The sequence below is a fragment of the Prunus persica genome, chromosome G3 (genome assembly GCF_000346465.2).
Source record: "Prunus persica cultivar Lovell chromosome G3, Prunus_persica_NCBIv2, whole genome shotgun sequence".
NCBI classification, from domain to species: domain Eukaryota; kingdom Viridiplantae; phylum Streptophyta; class Magnoliopsida; order Rosales; family Rosaceae; genus Prunus; species Prunus persica.
In genome coordinates, this window is record NC_034011.1 from 21,545,807 (window position 1) to 21,566,376 (window position 20,570).

General features: G+C 37.8%; 3 protein-coding genes across 7 annotated transcripts; 1 reads left to right on the forward strand and 2 right to left on the reverse strand.

Moving 5' to 3' along the window:
* Positions 2,019-3,654, reverse strand: LOC18784056 (1-aminocyclopropane-1-carboxylate oxidase). Its single transcript, XM_007215636.2, has 4 exons — positions 3,455-3,654; positions 3,110-3,336; positions 2,659-2,992; positions 2,019-2,580 (listed from the first exon to the last, which is right to left on the reverse strand). The coding sequence occupies exons 1-4, from the start codon at positions 3,557-3,559 to the stop codon at positions 2,287-2,289; spliced, it is 960 nt and encodes a 319-aa protein (XP_007215698.1). The 5' UTR covers positions 3,560-3,654; the 3' UTR covers positions 2,019-2,286.
* LOC18782372 lies at positions 8,473-13,917 on the reverse strand. 5 transcript variants are annotated; one of them, XM_020561035.1, is made up of 14 exons: positions 13,387-13,917; positions 12,673-13,310; positions 12,336-12,499; positions 12,145-12,205; positions 11,690-11,755; positions 11,403-11,488; positions 10,890-10,953; positions 10,364-10,576; positions 9,954-10,019; positions 9,790-9,869; positions 9,582-9,707; positions 9,457-9,491; positions 9,074-9,140; positions 8,473-8,920 (listed from the first exon to the last, which is right to left on the reverse strand). In XM_020561035.1, the coding sequence occupies exons 1-11, from the start codon at positions 13,526-13,528 to the stop codon at positions 9,593-9,595; spliced, it is 1,695 nt and encodes a 564-aa protein (XP_020416624.1). In that variant the 5' UTR covers positions 13,529-13,917; the 3' UTR covers positions 8,473-8,920; positions 9,074-9,140; positions 9,457-9,491; positions 9,582-9,592. The 5 variants fall into 5 exon arrangements, with proteins under 5 accessions (XP_020416624.1, XP_020416625.1, XP_020416623.1 ...); XM_020561036.1 differs by having other exon boundaries at positions 9,074-9,131; positions 9,439-9,491; XM_020561034.1 differs by having other exon boundaries at positions 9,439-9,491.
* Positions 16,850-20,223, forward strand: LOC18783860 (armadillo repeat-containing protein 3). The gene is made up of 2 exons (XM_007215248.2): positions 16,850-19,035; positions 19,684-20,223. The coding sequence occupies exon 1, from the start codon at positions 17,281-17,283 to the stop codon at positions 18,991-18,993; it is 1,713 nt and encodes a 570-aa protein (XP_007215310.1). The 5' UTR covers positions 16,850-17,280; the 3' UTR covers positions 18,994-19,035; positions 19,684-20,223.

Consider the following 20,570-nt stretch of genomic DNA (forward strand, 5'->3'; position numbering starts at 1 on the left):
TTAAAAGATAGAACCTCACCTAAGGGTCATGTATAAGAGTCTCAAGGTTTTAAAAGATAAGAAAAAGTATGTTGGTATTAAAAAAACTTACCGATTTTGAAGTATCTCGTTAAATAGTGTAGTGTGTGAGACTTTTGAATTGGTGATATAAATACAAAACTCTATAAAAATCCCACCCTCCTATGCCCGATTCTCACGTTTTTTATTTTATTTTGGGGAAGAATGAACAAATGAAGATAAACATCATACCCATGTCTAATTACAACGAGACTCGATCCTTCTGTATTTAACGGATATACTCAGATGGCTTACCTTAATCTAAACAATAATTTTAAAGCAGTCTAGATTCAGATACATTGCTTTCAATATCCATGCATTTTTCTCAACAGCTTTTCGGCTCCTTTATTTCCTTTTATTTATTTCTTTTTCTTTAGTCAATTTGTGGGATCAATCTACGTGACAAGTTGGACCATTTTGACTTGTTTTCAGCTGTCCATTCTCATATTTGAATCGATTCAATTAACTTGTTTGTTGTAATATTTATAAATTAAATTAATTCAAGATTTTCCCTTGTTGTAACCTGTTGCTATGTTAATTTTCAGTTCCAGACCAACTTTTCTATCCAAAATTTAATAGACGCATGGTTTTAGTTTCATGACAGTTATGTTTGAAGATGGCTAACCCGAATTCAATTCACGCTTTGCCCAAATCTACTTTGGAGAATACAAAAAAGTCTTGCGTGAATTAAAATCATAAGTAAAATCGTGTGATTACAGTTTATTAAAATCTCAATTGAATACACCTCTAAGTTTATTGGTGTAATTATCAAGCTTCTCAAAATAAAATAAGCACAAAGTTTTATATTTTATATTTTTTTTTCTTGGTACGTGTGGGGAAAAATTAGCATAAAACTTTATATGAATGTTTAATAAAGTTAATTTTAGATTATGTAATTATCCACAATGCAAAAATGCTTTTTTAAAAAGTTAATTGTCTTAGATTCCGAGACGCTTCTAGGTTTCCAACTATGATTAAAACTTAAAAAGAGAATGGATCTTTATGCATATTTTATTCTACTTGACACTGATTAGATGCCATCCACTTGCAGCACAAGTTGAATCCTTGTGTGAATGTCCCAAATGACTATGCCATGATAAAGAGACACATTTGTTGTGGACTACATCGTCGTGATCTTGTTGGGTGAATGATTTTATATTTTAAAATTCTGTAGATAATTCTTTGCTTGGTTCAAAAGAAACTTATCATTGTCTTGAGTGTTAAAAACGTATTACTTCTGTTTTGATGGTTATATAATTAATAATAAATGTTACGGATATCCGTTTATGTCAGTGAGAAAATCTTTCTTTGTATCTCTCACGTTACTTCTGTTTTGTGATAAAATATGTCAGTTGGTTTTGTGTCGGTGATTATAAGCCACTAATTTAAGCATGAGCAGACTGCAGACATTCGTGGCTTCAATCAAAGTCAAAATCACTTGTTTTCTTTTGGCACATTCGCATTGGCACAAATAGAAAGGTCTTTGTGATATGATAGACTGGTTACTTTTCCCACCTTGAAAGCATCCATTATTGTTTTATATTTCGGCTAATGGCTTTTGATCATTCCCTGTTTCCTGCCTTTGAAAACTTTAGCTTCGGCTGTTCATCAAGTCGGCATGACTGCTGCTGCCCTTTGCCTCATCAGCCGCTTTTATGTTTTTTCGTCACATATTTTTAAGTCCTTGTTTTCTAAAGAGACAACTTCAATAATGATAAAATCAAAAGATTCTGTTGACAATCAAGTTAATTAGGCAAAATTTGGTTTCAATTCTCAGGGTCTGCATCAGATATTCTTTATTTACTCAGTTTGCTTCGTTCTCTTTAAAGTAATATTTTTGTAAATACATGTGATAGTTTAAACTACAGAAATGAGGATTTCTCACACACACATAATTATGATGCCGTGAGAATTTGAATTTGAGAACCTTTGACAAATCAATATTTTTATAACCAAAAAAAGGAAAAACAACAATAATAGTTATTTGAGAATTGGTAACGTAACAGTTTATTTAACAAACTGGTACACGGTACAGGAATAGCAAACTAACAAATTCCCAGGTCACATTATTTACTATAAATTTAGTTTCTACAAACAACAGATTGATATTTGATACCCTCAATAGTAATTTTAACTGAATTTTTAAAGAGACAATAAAAAACTTTGGCCACACCCATAATTACTTTAAGCAAACAACCTTTCCGGCTTCTTAGTAAAACTTAAATTCTCTTAAGCTGTTGCAATTGGACCCAAACTGATATTGGTTTCCACTGCTTTCATGGCTTCAAATCTTGGCTCCTTGGGCTGGAACTTGAGGCCAGCATAGAGCTTCATGTAGTCTTCGAACACGAATTTCGGGTACACTTGATTCTTCTCCTCTGCTTCTTTCTCCACCAGTGTTGGTGCAGGATAGATGACAGCATCACTGCCAGGGTTGTAAAAGGAAGCTATTGACATTCTGGTGCCATCAGTTTGGGCAATCACTCTGTGCTCCACACTCTTGTACTTCCCATTAGTGATTACCTATAGGGAAAATTTATATGTAAGTAAATTTAATATTAATTGGGCATGAAGTAACATTCATTCGGAATATTGGGTTACCTCAAGTTGGTCACCAAGGTTGATAACAATGGAGTGGCGCATGGGGGGCACATCAATCCATTGGCCATCTTTGAGGAGCTGCAGACCACTGACCTTGTCATCCTGGAAGAGCAGGATGAGGCCGCCGGCATCGGTGTGAGCCCGGAGACCCTTGATCAGCTCAGGGTTGGGACAAGGAGGGTAGTTGCTAACCTTGGTGCCAAAAGTTGGTCCATTTGTTCCATAGAAGGCCTTCTTGAGGTACCCTTGTTCAAGTCCAAGATTCTCACAGAGCAAGTCTAGGAGCTGCTCTGCTAATTTCTCCAACTTCAATGCAAATTCCTTCATCACATTCCTGCATATTTCATGTAAATTAATCTCTCTAAAGAACAAGCACCAGCTAGCTAGCTAGCATTATGTTCAAATTAATTATGTACAGAGAAATTTAAAAGTAGTGTGTGATTGGTTTTACCTGTACTGATCCTCAAGATCTGGAACTTCAGATATGTTAGATTTTGGAAGATGGCGCAAGTAGAAGGTGCTTTCCCAGTCCATATCATTGACCTCTGTCTTGACAGCCTCGAGGCCCTTGCTGGCCACCAGCTCCTTGAACCTCTGCTCCAAGCACTGCCTGTAGTGTTCTTTTGTCAACCTCTCCACTGTGTCCAAAAACTCAGTTGGTATCCCATGACTCACAAGCTGCAATATTTGTGAACCCAAACTCATCATATATAAGGTGAATTTTGATGAAGATAAAAGATGAACAGAGCAAAGAAATGAAGAAGCTAAGCATATATGTATCTTAGTATATAATTACCTCAAAGAAGCCCCAGTTCTCACAGGCATCTTTGATTTTTTCCATTGTTGCTTTTCTTCCCTCTCCATTGAGGCCCTCCAAGTTGATGATTGGGAAGTTCTCCATCTCTCTCTCTCTCTTTGTGTGTGTTTCTTTCTCTCTCTCTCTCTCTCTCTCTCTCAACAAGTGTTGTTAATTTTGTTCTTGTGAAGTGGAGTTTGGTGTGGGGGTGGTATTTATAGGAGTTTAAAGTGTACTGTGGACTTTGACAAGAATAAAAATAAATAAAATAAATGGTAGAAAGCAAGCAAATTACTGTAGGGTGGATGAGGACAGGTTTTCAGGCTAGGGAAATTTTTGGGTAAAAAATTCCAAAAATATCACAGAGGCTTTGTAGGGTGGCCCACCATCTCTCTGTGGTAGCAAATGAAAAAAGGAAAAAGAAAAAGAAAAAGAGAAAACCTTTCTCTCCTCTGTTTGAGTCTTTGGTTGGGAATTTAGTTTGGACCACCACCATCTTGGTGTCTTGGTCATGGTGGCTGGCTGATCGATCTCTTCTTTGTGCTTTGACCAATAATGAGGTTTGGCTACCCCACACTTCCATTTCCATACTCGCCACAATTCCCACGATTGGATTTCTCTTTGTTTGGATATGCCCTGAAAATGATCTATAAAGGAAGTTGCCTACCTCTTTCTCCTTGCCCTTCCCAAACGCGGCATCTCTCCACCACAAAATTCTTTTTAGTTTTTTAATACATGGATTTTATGTATGTCAATACATGGGTATTTTACCATTTTATCCTTTGTCCTCGATTGAAGAGAGTACAAATCATCAGTGTTAGATTTCGGGTTACGTAAATGGACATGTGTTATATAAATGGAGAAAGAATATGGAGGACACCAAATTTGGAAACAGCAGATCTCCTCCTGAGCAATTCAGATGTACATATATTTATAGATTAATCTTATATTATAGCCATAATTAACTAAGGTGCCAAACAACGTGGGCGGCTTTCCATGCTTGATTAAATTTCGCATCAAAATCTAATACATTTTCTTAGATTATATATATATATATATTTATATTTAAGACTAGCAATATGCCAATCTAATATCCTGGATTAACTATAAAATTCGATAAAGAATTTGCTTACTAAGTTAGATATGTTCAAGATTTTTCTGCCGACAAACTACATAGTCAATTCGGTGAATTGTGTGTTTGTGAGATAATCTTTTGATTAATAACTTAGCTTCATCCGTCCCTTGAGAAAAAAACAAACAAAAAATATTCGCTGATAGATTAATGTCGTTTATGCTGATTAGGCCTTTCAATTTGATCTTAATTAATAAACCCTAACTTGCTTTTTGAGGACGAATCTTGCATAGAAAACCACTAGATTTAGTTCACATTATTTATCAATGGAATCTTGACGCCGAAAGCTTTTGACTGATCAATGAGCTAATTAATTGAATTGATGAGTTTGATGCAAACACGAATCATAATGCAAATAAATTGACAAACCCATTCATATATATATATATATATATATATATATATCTTTCCTTACTTTCCATTTGCTTTTCCTTTACGTATATAGGTTAATAAGAAAGCAACATTATGATTTTGTAGAGAAGCATTGTTGCCATGTGCACTTCAACATCATAATAATTAACTCCTTTTTAAGGTCTGAAAATAATAATGAAATTCGTCCTCTACCAAGATTAAGAGTAGAAGAGATCCTAGACACAAGCAAACAAGACGATCGCCTAAGGCCCCAAATGAAGAGGCCCCAATTTGTATAATACCATATATACACACCTCTACCAAGATTAATACACGGGCATCTTTGTAAGTTCATTATTGTTTGGATAGAAACCAAACCACCCAAGAAAGAAAGAAAATATAATTTAATTTGGTCCATGTTGTGGGGGACTACAGTGCACTGACTAGGAAAAGCCAATAAAAAAATATTATCTACTCTTCATCTGTTTGGGCTATACTCAACAACAACAGAAGACTGTATATCTTTTTATAACATGAAGAAGATGGGAAGATGGGGAAAAGGTTGAGTGATCTCTATCTCCACAGGCATAAGATTCACCTGTATCCCTTTGGCTTTGCATGCCTTGATGTGACTTAGCCAATCCAATTCTCCCAATTTTTGCATTGTGTAAGTCCGTAAATTTATATATAACCTTCTTCATCTCAATCATTCATCCCATTAAAAGTTTTACTTTGAGAAATTTTCGAACTCTCAATGTATAATTCAGACGCTTTTGAGAAAGATGTCTACGTAGGTTATTACAAGTAAAAAATCATTCTTTTCTACAGATAAATTACAATATGACATATGTACATACGCTTTTTCTTTTGTAATTTACATAAGTTAATTTCGCATACGTGTGGGACTATAATTAAACAACCAAAAGCAACTTTTGAAACTAATTTTAAATAATTTCTTCTTCGTTCTTTCATCACCTGATATGTCTCTTGTAACTTAGCAGGTAGTGGAAGACACAGTGATCCTTGTAAGGAAGCAGATGACCCTTTAAATTAGGCTCCTTTCACAATCCAATTCACCCATGACACCATCCATATATAACAAAATATTTTAACAACTTTCATATAAAGTATAAAATAAAGTATTAGTTTATGGGAAGCAAAGAAATCCTGCATGAACTAATGGTCGGTAAATGCCATGGCACTGAATTGGAAAAAAGTAATGGGTTGAGTCAAACCCCATTTCGACACAACAAGCCACTTGTGGAAAGCATTGCACATGCCATGCATCATATAATTGCTTGCAAGCCCGTGATGATGATCAATTGATCACAAATGTGGCTCCTACCACTCCCACCACCACTACACTCTTTTTGTGAGTTTTTAGTGCAGAGGAAAGGTACCAAGTTCAAGATAAGAACATCCTTTTGCAAGCAAGCTCCCAATCCCCCAAAATTTGTGGAACCAGATTTTTCAACTTATTGGGTTTCTTTTAATTCTGGCACAAAATTGCATAAAATAGGAGTGGGACAAATATCACGCTTATAGGATATATGAGATATTAGAGGAAGGAATTCAAATATAGGACATCGAATACGCACCGGTAACTGCTGTTAACCATTTGAGGAACAAACACGTTGCAAATTGAGAATTATGTCCCTATATATGCCCCATATAAAGATTTACGTGTACAACTTTGGAATGAACCTTTTGGACCATTAGATCCCTTTAGTGGCTGCGATGTGAATGAACTTTCATGTCTATCCAGTAATTCCATAAATGTGGTATAAAATTGCAAGTTGTCCACAGCCGACAGGAGACCACAAAACGGAGAAGTAAAGAACCAAAAATGGGGGATTGCCTAGCATTCTTGATATCTATGATCTATTCCCTTTCCTTCAATTTTTGTTATTTGTTTCCTCTGCAAATTTCTGTTTTTGGATTTGTACTAGTGACAGAGTTTGGAAATCGGCTTGTTTCTTCTTTCTTGGTTCAAATGTATGACTATTAACTAACGACTGTTGACCGGAAAACACTGTGTCCCGGACCCGAAGGTCACGCCATGCCACACTCTCATCACCTTACAGTAAATTGCTGGCACTGTTGGCTTGACCCACCTAACCCATTTTCTATTCAATTTAGTCACGTATGCTTCTCAGTTGTTTTTTCCCAACCTGCAATTACTTGACAAACTTGTCAATTACACATGTTTCTTAACCTAATTTAAACGTTGTTTGGTTCTTATATGAGTTTCGCATGTGGTATATGCTATGTATGTTTGACTTTCTCACATGAGGCAAGACCTTGACCGCATTGTAAAATCCGTATAAAACTAACGTGTTCAAACGAATTTGTGAAATGTGGTTGAAAGAAAAACAGTTCAGCTCTATCGCATTTATCACTACAACGTGATAGCCAAGCCTGTGTCAAATTGTTTCATTACATCAAGTCAGGAAAATTCATCGCTTGAGACGTTATCATATCAATGAATGGAGAGAGAGAGAGAGAGAGAGAGAGAGAGAGAGAGAGAGAGAGAGAGAGAGAGAGAGAGAATCAATGTGATATGTGTGGCACAGTGGCAGATCATTTTCAGCCAGCACGTGAATTTTTTAAAACAATAATTTTGTATGTATTTGCACAAATATTTAGTCTTCTCTTCTAGGTGGCTAGTCAATTGTAAAAAAAAAAAGGGGGGGGCGGGGGGGGGGGAAGAAAAAGGAATAAATTGATGGCTATGACTTTTGAATTTTGATCAACTAGGGCATTGGTAATGACTTCACCAAATCATGACAAACGCTAAGAATATATTAATCACATGGTTAATTGAACCCTAATGATCCCCCATAGAAGAAGGCAAACTAAAAGATTTCCTTGAATTGAAAGTGATATTGAAAACTGAGGCACGCATGCATCATGCATTATGCATTATGCATTATGAATAGCTATCAAGAATAAAGAAGCTGGTCCATCTTTACAAAGAGAGGTTGGAAATCTGTAGATCCATCTGTCGTGTGGTGAATTGGTGAAGATCTTCCTTCCAAATCCTCCAGGACATAACGTATTTGGCCAATTACAATTAGGTCCTCCAATTCCAAATTGTATTCTTGTACTTCACTAACATACAAAACAAACATCCAAAATCTTGGAGACATCCTGGCAACTTCGTCTGATTCAATAAATACTTGAATTGACATCACCACAAGAGGGTCAAAGCAAATGACTTGACTGTTTCGGTCATCATCTTGGGTTTATTTTATGGGGACAAAATAGGGTTCAACAAGGGGTGGGGGGACCATGTACCAAAGAAAATCTTGGATCTTGGATTTTGGAATTGGAATGGAAGTTGATTCACAATTTGCGTTGCGTTTGATCTATAATAATCTTCATGAATTTTCTTCAAAGAGTTAAATTAAACATATGACTGGAAAAAAGGTCACGTTTGCACACTACGTTTGATTTTTTTTTTTGTTTTTTGTTTTTGTTTTTTTGGGGTCACTATTTCAAATAATGAATTATATATATTTTTGGAGAAAACAAATTACGCAATAAATTTTGTTTTATTTTTTCTACACCAAGTGTAAAATAAAAATAGTAACATGTTGATGGGAGGCCCATTCACAAAGTAGCTACAGTGAGCTAGGTTATGCTACCAGCTACCCAAACCTTTACTGGGCTCACAAGAGCTTGGGTTTTGTTGCATTTGAATACAAAAATGGGGAAGAGAAAAAAAGGCCTAAAACCAACAAGTGTGTCATAAAACATACATTCGAGCAGTAACAATATTTTGCTCCATCTATTCTTTGCTTTTGAGTTTTTGTTGGGTAAAATATTAGTGGGGAAAGAAGCAAAACGCTTCCCATCAAACATATGAGAATGCTGGTTAATATACTCTCACTTCACGCTACGCTACATATCTCCAAATATCGAAATGTTTCTGTGGGTCGTCTTCAAATCAAATCTTAACCAAGGGTTGCCCCATACATATCCTGCACAAGAAGAAAACTTACAGTTATTATTTTGATGGCATGTTGAACGAAACTCTTAGTTTTATATTTGAATGTAAGGAGGTGATGAACCACCATTTGTTATCAGACTGATTCAGAAATTATTATGCACAAGTATGAGAAGGAAGTTCTTACTAGGCACAAAAAGAATTCCTTGAAATCAGCTTTCGAATATTTTACTGATGTCTGCACTCTGTAAAAGCTTGAAAGGAAAAAAAAGAGTGTCAATATGTTGTAACAAGGGCATTCGGAGAACATAAACGCCCAGTCAAAGAAGTATATTGCAACTACACTGGGCCGTAGCAGGAAAATGCAAGGGATTATTGAATGCAGTAAACTATGCTTAACGTTAAGGATGTTAAACAAGTTGTGCTGCCTGTGGGCAAGCGTGATTGTGTTGCCTCCCAAGTAAACAGAAGGAGCATGAATCATATGGACAAGATGGACAACAAACACATTAAATTACTATTATCAGAAATCTCTTAAACAGTTATGTGAACCTGAAGCATGGGCCTCACTTGCAAAAAAAAAAAAGGCACTTCCCAAGAGATACCTGAAATAGCCAAATCACATAATTCCGTTAGGCTCACAGAGTCACAGATAAATTTGAATAAACATCAGTTTTACTCTTTAGACAGTTTACCTCTTTAATCTCTACTTATAGCCTACTTGTAGCATCAAATGACGATAGCTACGGCCACGCATAATACGCTGCCATAGATATTGGAGCAACTTCGGGGAACTCATCTGCATCCTTTCTTGGACAAGCCTGGGGTCAAAAAACTCATAAGCGACCAGCTAGAGCTTCATGATCATTTACTAGTACCTTCAATCCAAGAAAGCTAGCTTACCATCTTACAATGCATCGCTGAATTCCCCTAGATATGGGGCGAATGATGGATGGATCCCGTTGAGCATAGAGCAAACCAACCTAAGAAGTGATGAGAAAGAAATCTTGAGCTATTGCAATGCATATCTATTTGCAAATGAATGAAATAAGGAGACATCCGACTACCTCCAACAATGCAACAGTAGAAGGATCATCCAAGAGCTCAAGGCTACAGTCAGCTAGATAATTAACCTGAACCCAAGTACATAGGGATACAGAAATCACAAACTACACAAGGGACAAAGTCTAATAACAGAGTTTCTGTTTCTATCACAAAAGAAGAGAGAAGTAGTGGGGGAGACTAATAATATAGACCAGCTATTTATGAGTCAGCATTACTATTGTTATCAACATTGTACATTTACAAATGAATCATATAGATCTGAGAAATTAAGTCCAAGTCATATAAATTAAAAACATAGTGAAGCTAGTCCATAACAAATGATTATCACAGATTTCTTTCAGCTAATTGTCCCAAGTGCATAACTAGCATTCTGGCAAGACAGAAACAAAACAGAAAACCACAGACTACGTACTCCAAATTCTGTATTGACTAGGGACTGCACAAAATCCATCAGCTGAACCTTTGCCCATTGACGGCACAAGGCAGGATCATCTGTTGGTGGAGGATGTCTCCAAGGTGCACCAAAGCGTAGTCTGTCTTTTGAAATTTTTCCACTATGTGCATCAACAGCAAACTTTTGTAGAAGCCCCAGTGCTTTCTCCATGGCAGGATTCACTACAGTAATCTAAATGAATAGACTTGAAGAGCAAGTAAGGCAGCGCAAAGTGCACAAAGAATCAGAAAATAAAGAAAGTGAAAATATTATAGCATGAGTAGGCATAACCATGGTTGTTCACAGGACAAGTTAGTCTGTAAGCCTAATGTATATCCAATGAACTGAGCATAAATCTCAATGTGGGGAATTTGCAAGCCATACATCACGTGAGATTACCATACATTTATCAAAGAACCAAATTGCAAATAGAACACTAAGGGTTCACAAAATAATAAGAATAACTGAGTAAGATGCATACTTCATGCTTCCCAAAGAAACTTACTTGCAAATATGCTAAATATGCATCCACAATGTCCTCAAATGTGCTATCTTTGTTGTCCTCTAACCTTCAGATGAACAAAAAGAGTAGTAATGTATATTAAAACTATGTAGCACCTATATATGAAATACACCATGTAGCATTAAGCATGGAAGAATGAGGCACAGATTGACTGCTTAAGAAGAAACCAAAAAAAAAAAAAATTGAAAAAGAAAATTTTCCATTGCACTTTTGTTATTTGTCACAAAATAATATTCCTCGCTTTTAACAGTGATTGATGACTATGCATGTCAAGATGCTACATGAATCCGCATACAACACAGTTGAAGGTATAACTAAGATGTGATGCACATTTCATACGTGTTTCAAAAACACATGGCTTTACACTCTACTTCATAGAAGTAAGAAAAAGGGATAAACTGAGTTCAGCTTCTAGTTCATGTAGCATGTATCAATATGATATGGAACGGTAAAAACAAAAAAGAAAACAAAAGCAGAAAGAGATATCATCCTTACTGCTGATAGTAATTGCCCTGCTTGAGTGCATATAGCTCAAATAAGTGTCTAAGGTTTGGACCAAACACTTCAGCAATAACCAACCACTGTATTTGACAAAAAGAAAATGCTAAAATCACTATAAAGTCCAGTATTTCAGGAAACAAAGAAAAAAAGAAGTACAAGAAAATGGAGATTCATCTAGAAATCTAATGGACCTACTTTTCAGAATAAATATGAAAACCAATAAATATAAATCTTGTTTTTTTTTTTTTTTTTTTTTTTTTGGGGTTAGAGAAGCTCGTTACCTCTGATTGACTGAAATAATCATTAACCATATGCAATTTAGCTTCTTGGGGATTCCAGCCAAAGGTCTGCAGAACAAACAAAGTTTAAATGCATGATATCCACAAGCATCACCACAATATCCACAACATGAGCACGACATGCTTAAAACAGGCCCGGAATGACGTGGCAGTCTTGTGTGCCTGGCAGGGCACGATGTGAAGCAAAAATAATTTTAAAAAACAAAAACTCAAATCTAGTAGACCAAGTCCTAAAATATTTAAAATTGACCCCGATGCAAGTCATGTCACAAATGTGTTAGTGTTTAAGCTATTAATATGTGCATAGCAGGAAAGAATAACTAGTGTTTGTTCCTTTTAGACAATAAAGTATAAACAAATGCACACACAGGTAATGTCATCCCGTATACACACACAGATCTTAACGTAATATAACTTCAGAGTTTCAGTTTGAGTACCTCACGAGAGATGAATATGTCTGGAAATCCAAAATCCATGTAAGCCCGGTATGAATAGTAACTGCGGCATAGGAGCAGGAATTACAATTCAGAAACAAACCACAAACATAGGCAATTGCAAAAATTTAAAAGGTGAATAAGTGATGTGAAGTTAAAGAAACACACACACAAACAATAGGAATGAACCCCACCTATCTGATGTCACAAGAACAACAGGAATGCACCTCTCGTTTGCACCTAAAGCTATTATTCTCCATATCAGACTGTCATGATACATTGATCCACAGACTGACGAATTCTCATCTAACAAAATTGCATTCCGTAAAACTTCGATATTGTTTATAACCAGCTTAGGCTGCTCAATATGTGAAACGTCAGTCAATTAGAGTTTCATAAAAGCACCAAACACTAATCAAAATCACACAAATCTACGCACCAAGAAACTTTTTTTCCCAAGCAAATTTTAGCCATGACTGGATTAAACTTAAACCACAACAACTCCAATACAAAAAATTTGAACTTCATTACCTGGAAATGATCAATTTCAGCAGCTTGAGATAACAACTCCAACAACAAACAGGGCCAATCAGTGCACGAATTTGCTAAAAACCTCGAAAACCCACCTGTCCGATTTAAATGTGCAATAGCATTAGCCCTCCAACTTTGTTGGACCTTAATCACCTCCTTTGCCAATCTCAATGCCACTACAGCTTCCCTATAATACGAAGCCTCTTCCAATGGCAAACTCTTCCGCTTCTCACGCAAACCCAAAATCCCATCAATCTCTTCGGCATTACATCGAGCACTTAGAGCGAAAACGGCCCGATCCCACAAAACAGAACCCGAAACTCTATCAGAAACCGCATTCTTGGACGCACTATTGCCCTCAATAACGCGGCGGAGAGCCGTGTTAATACCGTGCCATTTGTTGAGAGTAGAGAAAATTTGATGGGAGCTAATGGAACCAAGCTGGACGCCCTCGTGAGTCATGGATTCGAGGCAGCACTCAAGCTTGGTTCTGCAATCGGACAAAGTGGGTGGTGGGCAATTGGACCAAGAAGCCCAAGGAAACGACTGATTGAATTGTGGGTGGTGGTCTTTGATGGACTCGGCGAAGTCTACGTAGCCAGTGAGGTGAGGGCCTTTGTTCCAGTCGTTGAGCAGACCTGGAGAGACTCAGTGTGTTAGAAGAGAGAGAAAGTAGAGACGAAATATTGCAGAGAAATGAAAGTGGGTCATTACGTTCGAGGATGAGAGTGGTTTTTCCGACGCCTCTGGGGCCGTGGAGGATCAGAGGCTGAGGAACACGGTGGTGCTGAGCGTGGTTGTTTAGCACTGTTTCTATCAATGGCCTTGGTATGATCCTCCATGGTTTGTTCACCATTTTTGTACTTTCTTTCTGAGATTTGTTGTGCTCTTCCAGTGTTCACCGACTGTGTGTTGTTTGTGGAAGAAGAAGAGAGGGGGGTATTAGGAGGGTTTTAGTTAGAGACTAACAAACAAGAGCGGCCTCCGCGAGCTACCCCTCAAGAGTTAAGCTGAAGAAAAGTTATTTATTTGTTAGCAACTATTTACTTGTGGTTGTCCTTTTTTTCCTTTTTTCTTTTTAAATGATAAGGCTTATTATAACAAAACGTCCTTAAGGTTTATAAAATTATCAGATTGCATCCTTAATGTTTTTTTGTGTCATTCGTGGTCCTCAAGGTTAACATGTGTGATCACAAATGGTCCCTGCCATTAAGTTCTATTAAAAACTCCGTTAGTTTGCTGATGTGGCATAAATATATATATCACAAAACATTCATGAGGTTTACCCACCTATCATAAATGGTTCCTACGAAATTTTTTAATTTTTTATATTTAAAATTTTGGTTTTCTTTTTAAAAATTTTTGAATTTTAAATTATTTAAAAATACATATTATATTTTAAATATATGTGGCACTATATTATTGTAATGTGGGCTCCATATATATGCCACATCAACAAACTAATTGAGTTTTTAAAAAATAATTTAAAATTCATAAAATTTAAAAATGAAAAAACTAAGGGTTTAAGGTTCATAAATGGTTCTCAAGATTAAAATCCTTCTATAAATGGTTTTTTCATTTATAAATCATTTTAAAAAGAAAACTAAAATTTTATGAATTTTAAATTAAAAAAATCTGTATGGACCATTTGTGATAAGTGTGAACCTCATGGATGTTTTGTGATACATATATATGTCATGTCAGCAAACTAACGGAGTTTTTGACGAAACCTAACGGCAGTGACCATTTGTGATCACACATACTAACATTGAGGACCATGAGTGACACAAAAAAACATTAAGGATGCAATCTGATAGTTTCGTAAACCTTAGAGACGTTTTGCAATAATAAGCCTTTAAAGTTTACTGCAAAATAAAAATGGCATGCCACTAAAGTAATTGAGAAATTGCCAGTATGTATATGTTACACGCTAGATCACTAGGTAATAAATAAATCTTTACTACTACTTTGCCATCATCATCGTGTGATGATCTCATAAATGACAATGATTCAATGAAACAAATAAAATTTGTATTTCGACATGTCCAAAACTTAGCGACCTCAGTTTACTCGTAGTTAAAACTTATGGCCCATAATCTTCTCCCAATGATATTGGGCCTATAGCCAAAAAGGTTGCAGGTTGTAGGCCACTGGCACACTCAGAAAGTCCATCAAGGAGGAGGAATTCTTCTGCTCTGTGCCAATCGATCAATCTCCGTTTCGCACGTTTGACAAGGGAAAAGAGGAAATTTTGACTGGGACCGTGCTAATCGGGCTTTGAATGCACTATAATACAACCACTCTAATTTAAAGTCAAAATTGTAGAATACTCCAATTAATCAATCAATCAATCAATCAAAAAATTTGTGGGGAAAAAGTAACCATCAATCACAAAATAAACTAAACTGAATGTTCATTTATTGACAATGATTTGTAATTTTTGACATATGTACTTATTTGAAATGGAGAAGTGATAAAATTAAAAAAATATATATATATTTCTCTCATTATCAGGTAAATAAAAGTTTTTATATTTCTATTAATAGCAGTGTGACATGTATGTTTAAGTTTTATTTGTGTTTTTTATGAATTATTTTTGTATATGTGTAAAACTGTTATTCACATAAAGGGTGAGTATTTTCTTACTAGTAAGAAGGCAAGTAGTATTCATAAAACAATAATTAATACGGTAGAGAATGAATGAGTATGATTTTCTCAAAATTTATTATGATTTGTACAGTGACTGGTAACACCCTCCAATGCCTAAGTCAGTTTTTTTCCCAACAAATGAGGCTTATAAAAGTATTGTACTCAACTATGGAGAAATTTCATATGGAAAGTACTCCCTTATATATAAAGAAGATGGAACCTCTCAATTGTCTTTTTTTGATGTGAGGCTCGAGAGAGGTTGATGATGTGCACCATTCTATTGGACGAATATTGATAGACTGACATGTGTCCTTTTCTTTTTGAGGAACAACATGCGTTAATGGGATATGACGAAGGTCAATTTTGGCCGTTCTTTTTCCCACATACGGGCCTTTGGGGAGAGGTGCATGGGTTAATGCGTTGGGTCATGGTCTCGTGGGCTTTGGATGGCCCTGGGTGGCTTCCTTTTACCTCATTTGGGCCTCCTTAGGTGTGAGATAAGGTTGATGTACTATATTAGTCACCCGAGCCCATCTACTTTCTCAAGTGGTATGGGCCTTTGCTCTTTTGGACGGGCCTTACTGATATTTGGTATCAACATGATTCAGGATTTTGCATGTGTTGATTACGTATGGTAATGTAAAATTCAAATACGTTTAGTAGCACATGTGCTAGTAAACGCATAAAAAGTTAGAAATCATAATAATTCTAATACTCATGTGTTTGTAAACGAAAGGAATTAATGAATCACAATAATTATAAGACCCATTCTATAAAAGTAAGCACAAGATTTTTGTATCATACCAATTACTTTTTGGAAAATAAACAAATATATAATTTGATTAAAAATTGAGGCTTAATTATTGTATTACTTCCTGAAACTATAGGCAATTTAGACATCGTTCTCTGAAAATTCTGATGACGGGGTGCGCCTCATTGATTAATGTTTGACATCTTACTTTCACCCCACTTGAGTAAGAGAGTAATGTGCATCATTGTAAGCTAAAGTTAATACAGAAGTAGGAGGGTGTATTCAATTTAGATTTTAAATAATTTTAAAAGAGTTATAAAGTTTATGGAGTTTAATTGAAATCTACTACTTTTTATATTTCCTTTAAAATCATTGAGTTTTATAATACACCCAAACTTTTATAAAGTCGTGATTGAATACATCTAAATTTGAATGGAGTTTAAACAGTCTAAATTGAATACACTTAAAATTGAATAAACTTTTATAAAATCGTGATTGAATACACCTAAACTTTTAAACTTGTTTAAAATATTTTACAATTGGTTTTTGCATATTTGCATGAGGAGTTTACCAAAAGAGAAAGAAAAAAACAAAACCTTCGCGTAGACGTTAACGAATTAGTTATAAGTCATAACTCAAGTCGTGGTGGAAGTTTGGAACAAAGTGGAAGACGAAGACACGAAGTCAACAATTGTCGCAAATTACGCGAGTATCAAAAATCAATTAACTTATTTTTCTTTTATACGAATATTCTGGCGGGGTTAACAAAAATAAACAAAGGTATATAATAAGCAAAGAGAGATTGCAGACTGGAGCCGGACGAGGTGGGCCATATATCCACTGGCCCACATATGGCCCAGGCCCATTACTTCAGGTAGTTAAGCTCTGGTCTAGTCTCCGCCTAACAGTGAAAGAAAAAAACTGCCACACGATTCTTTTTCATTTTCTCTCCCTCACTCGCTGTCCCTCACTTCATTGTTTGCCATTGTTGCTCTTCCCCACACCTCGCTTCTCTCTCGATTGCTTCGCTCCACTTCACTTTTCTGCACCTTCCTCCTCCTCCTCCTCCATTTTCTTTTACTTCCCCCAAAAACCCACTTCCCTTTCTCTCTCTCTCTCTCTCTCTCTCTCTCTCTCATGTATTGTTCAGCGCTAACTGAGACAGACCCAAGCCCGACCCGGTCCTAACCCGGACCCGCCAATCCCAAATGCATCGCGCCACCGCCGCCCCAAATCCACTCCAAACCCTCCTCGACCTCATCAACTCCACCCTCTCCCTCCTCCTCCGCTCCTCCCTCACCGTCCGATCCTTCGTCGGACGGTGGACCGCCCTTCACACCAAGCTCACTTCCCTCCACTCTTCCATCGCCGACATCTCCGACTCTCCCCACTGGGCCCAGAACCCTCTTCTCCATACCCTCCTCCCCAACCTCCTCTCCACTCTCCAGCGCCTCACCGCCCTCGCCGACCAATGTACGGACGCCGGGTTCACCGGCGGGAAGCTCCACATGCAGAGCGACCTCGACATGGCCTCGTCCTCGCTCTGCAACCAGCTCCGCGACCTCGACTTGTTGCTCAGATCTGGAGTGCTCCACCAGTCGAACGCCATCGTTTTGTCCCTCCCGGGTCCCGGGTCGGATAAAGAGGATTTGGGTTTTTTTGTCCGGGACCTCTTCACCCGATTACAAATCGGAGGCGTCGAGTTTAAGAAAAAAGCTCTGGAGTCTCTGCTTCAGCTTCTCAACGACGACGGCAAGTCCTCCGGTGTCGTCGCCAAAGAAGGTAATGTCGCGTATTTGATTCATTTGCTCGATTTCCACAACCAGCCTTTTGTGCGAGAACAGGCTGTCTTCGCCGTTTGTCTCCTAGCCTCAGCCAACGACGAGTCGTCGCGCAAGGCCGTGTTCGAAGAAGGGGGTTTGGGGCCGTTGCTCAGAATACTCGAATCCGGGTCGACCCATTTGAAAGAGAAGGCGGCGATGGCCGTCGAGGCGCTCACGGCCGATCCGGAAAACGCCTGGGCCCTTTCGGCCTACGGTGGCGTCTCGGTGTTGATCGAAGCATGCCGATCTGGGTCTCCGGCGACTCAGACCCACGCGGCTGGCGCCATTATAAACGTGGCCAATGTGGAAGAGATCAAGACGGCTTTGGGAGAAGAAGGGGCTGTGCCAGTACTGGTCCAGTTATTGCTCTCAGGCTCCATTACTGCCCAAGAAAAATCAGCAAATTGTTTAGCGATTTTAGCCTCTTCCGATGAGTATTTTCGAGCTTTGATCATTCAAGAACGTGGGTTGCAGAGATTAATGCATTTGATCCAAGATTTACCGAGCTCGGACACATTGGAACACGTCCTCCGAGCCATAACCTCGCTTTCAGCTTCAGATTCATGCTTTAAAGTCCTGTCTTCTTCAACCCTTTTCCTAATTCAGCTCGGTGAGTTCATAAAGCACGGTAACACAACCCTACAGCAAATCTCAGCTTCGTTACTCGCTCACTTATCGATCAATGTGAGTGACGGCAATAAGCGAGCATTGGGTAGCTGTATGGGGTCGTTGGTGAAGCTCATGGAGTCGCCAAAACCGGTGGGTCTTCAAGAATCCGCGGCCCAAGTGCTTGTGTCGCTGCTTACGGTCCGGTCGAACAAGAAAGAGCTGGTGAGGGACGAGAAGAGCGTGATGAGGCTGGTCCAGATGTTGGATCCCAAGAATCACGAGATGGTTTGCAGCAAGTTCCCGGTGGCGGTGGTTGCGGCGATACTCTCCGGAGGGAGCGGTGGCTGCCGGAAAAGACTGGTGGCAGCCGGGGCTTACCCGCATTTGCAGAGGCTGGCGGAAATGGACGTCGTCGGAGCTAAGAAGGCACTGCAGAGACTCGCCGGAAACAGGCTCAAGACCATCTTCTCCAGAACTTGGAGGGAATAATAGTAGAAATTAACCAAGAAAGAAAATACCCGCCAAAGAAAGGTTAGTTTCGGAATTTTAATTTTGTGAAAAGTGTTTGCCTTGAGAGCTTTATGACTTTGACTCTGAGGTGTCATTGGGTTTATCCATTGAGAGGGTGGCATGTGTACATGGCAGCCTGGATGTGTCTTGGAAAGTAGCCACCCGTATGTCCTCTAGAGTGTCAAATGACAAATCTGCCTATCTTTATAATCTTATTTTTGGTAAATTAAAAACAACCCTGTTATTAAGTAAATCCTAAAATTGAGAAGATTGTTGTTACTAGTGTGGAGAGTTGTGCTTGTGCGTTGCCCACAGAGGGTGGTGGGGCCCAATAGCTTTTTACTGCTGACTTGTTGAGTCACTCACAGCACAGGAATCCTTATTAATATTTAAAAAATGGAGGCATGAATGAAGGAGGTGTATCTTTACCTTGAGAGATGGGCTGCTAGAAACTAGTTGATAGATTTTTACTGTTTGACTCGTGAGGCTTGGCGTGGTGAATGTGGCAGTGTTAGTTAGGCAGGCGGGCCATGGACTTTTAGTGACACATGGCAAAAGTCGTGGCAAAATGTTTGGATTTTTGCTTTTGCACTTTTTCTTGGGTCTAAGATTGTGGCTGACATCAAATTTCAATTTTTGTTTGTTTGTTGGTTTGTTAATATTCAACAGCAGGAGGAAGGAGGAGGAAGGAGGTTCGTTTGGATTTTCTAACCGTCCAAGAAGGAAAGAGCTTGGATAAGCAACAAAAATACACACATCGTATACCCAACCCAACCTTTTTTATTTATTTTTAATTACTCAATTATTAATATTATTTAATTATGTTATATAATCCTAATATCATAGTGTATCGGTAAAGAAAGAAAAAAAGAGAAGCATGGATGCGGTTTTTAGGGAGTATCCTCGATTTGCTTTATCCTTTTTATTTTTAATTTTTAATCTTATTACTTGGTTCACTCGTGAAAGCTGTAAGAGAGAAGAGAGAGAGAGAGAGAGAGAGAGAGAGGGATGATTTCATGATGATGTTTGTCAATTTTTTTTGGGTTCTCTTTTTTCATTACCACCCACTTGTTTATGTTGTTTGATCGATCTTATTATTATGTACATCTTCCCTTCCTACCAGAGAAGCCTTTGCTCTATTATTTGTAATGTACAAGGGTTTAGTGCAACTATTTTTGAATGGTGATGTTATCTCAGCCCTTCAATTCATTTCTGTGTACATGATGATGATGATGATGATGATGATGATGGGAATGCGGAAGTGTAGCCAATAACATTTCATCCAAACCTCAAAAAGCTTTAGCAGAATTAGATTTTGCTGTGTATCTATCTTTTTGGGCAGGTTAATGGGAAGGAATCAAAGGAAAGGGCAGTGAACAATGATGATAATCTTTAGTTTCTGAGTTGGCTTTGGATGGGTCTATCTCTTTCAAACAGATTTGGTGTTTGTTGTCTGGTGGTGACAGTTGGTGGGTCCTCTCATCTCATCTCTCATGCTTGTTTTTGCAATTAGCATGCATCATGAAGCCCACTCATCTCATCTCCACTTGCACCAG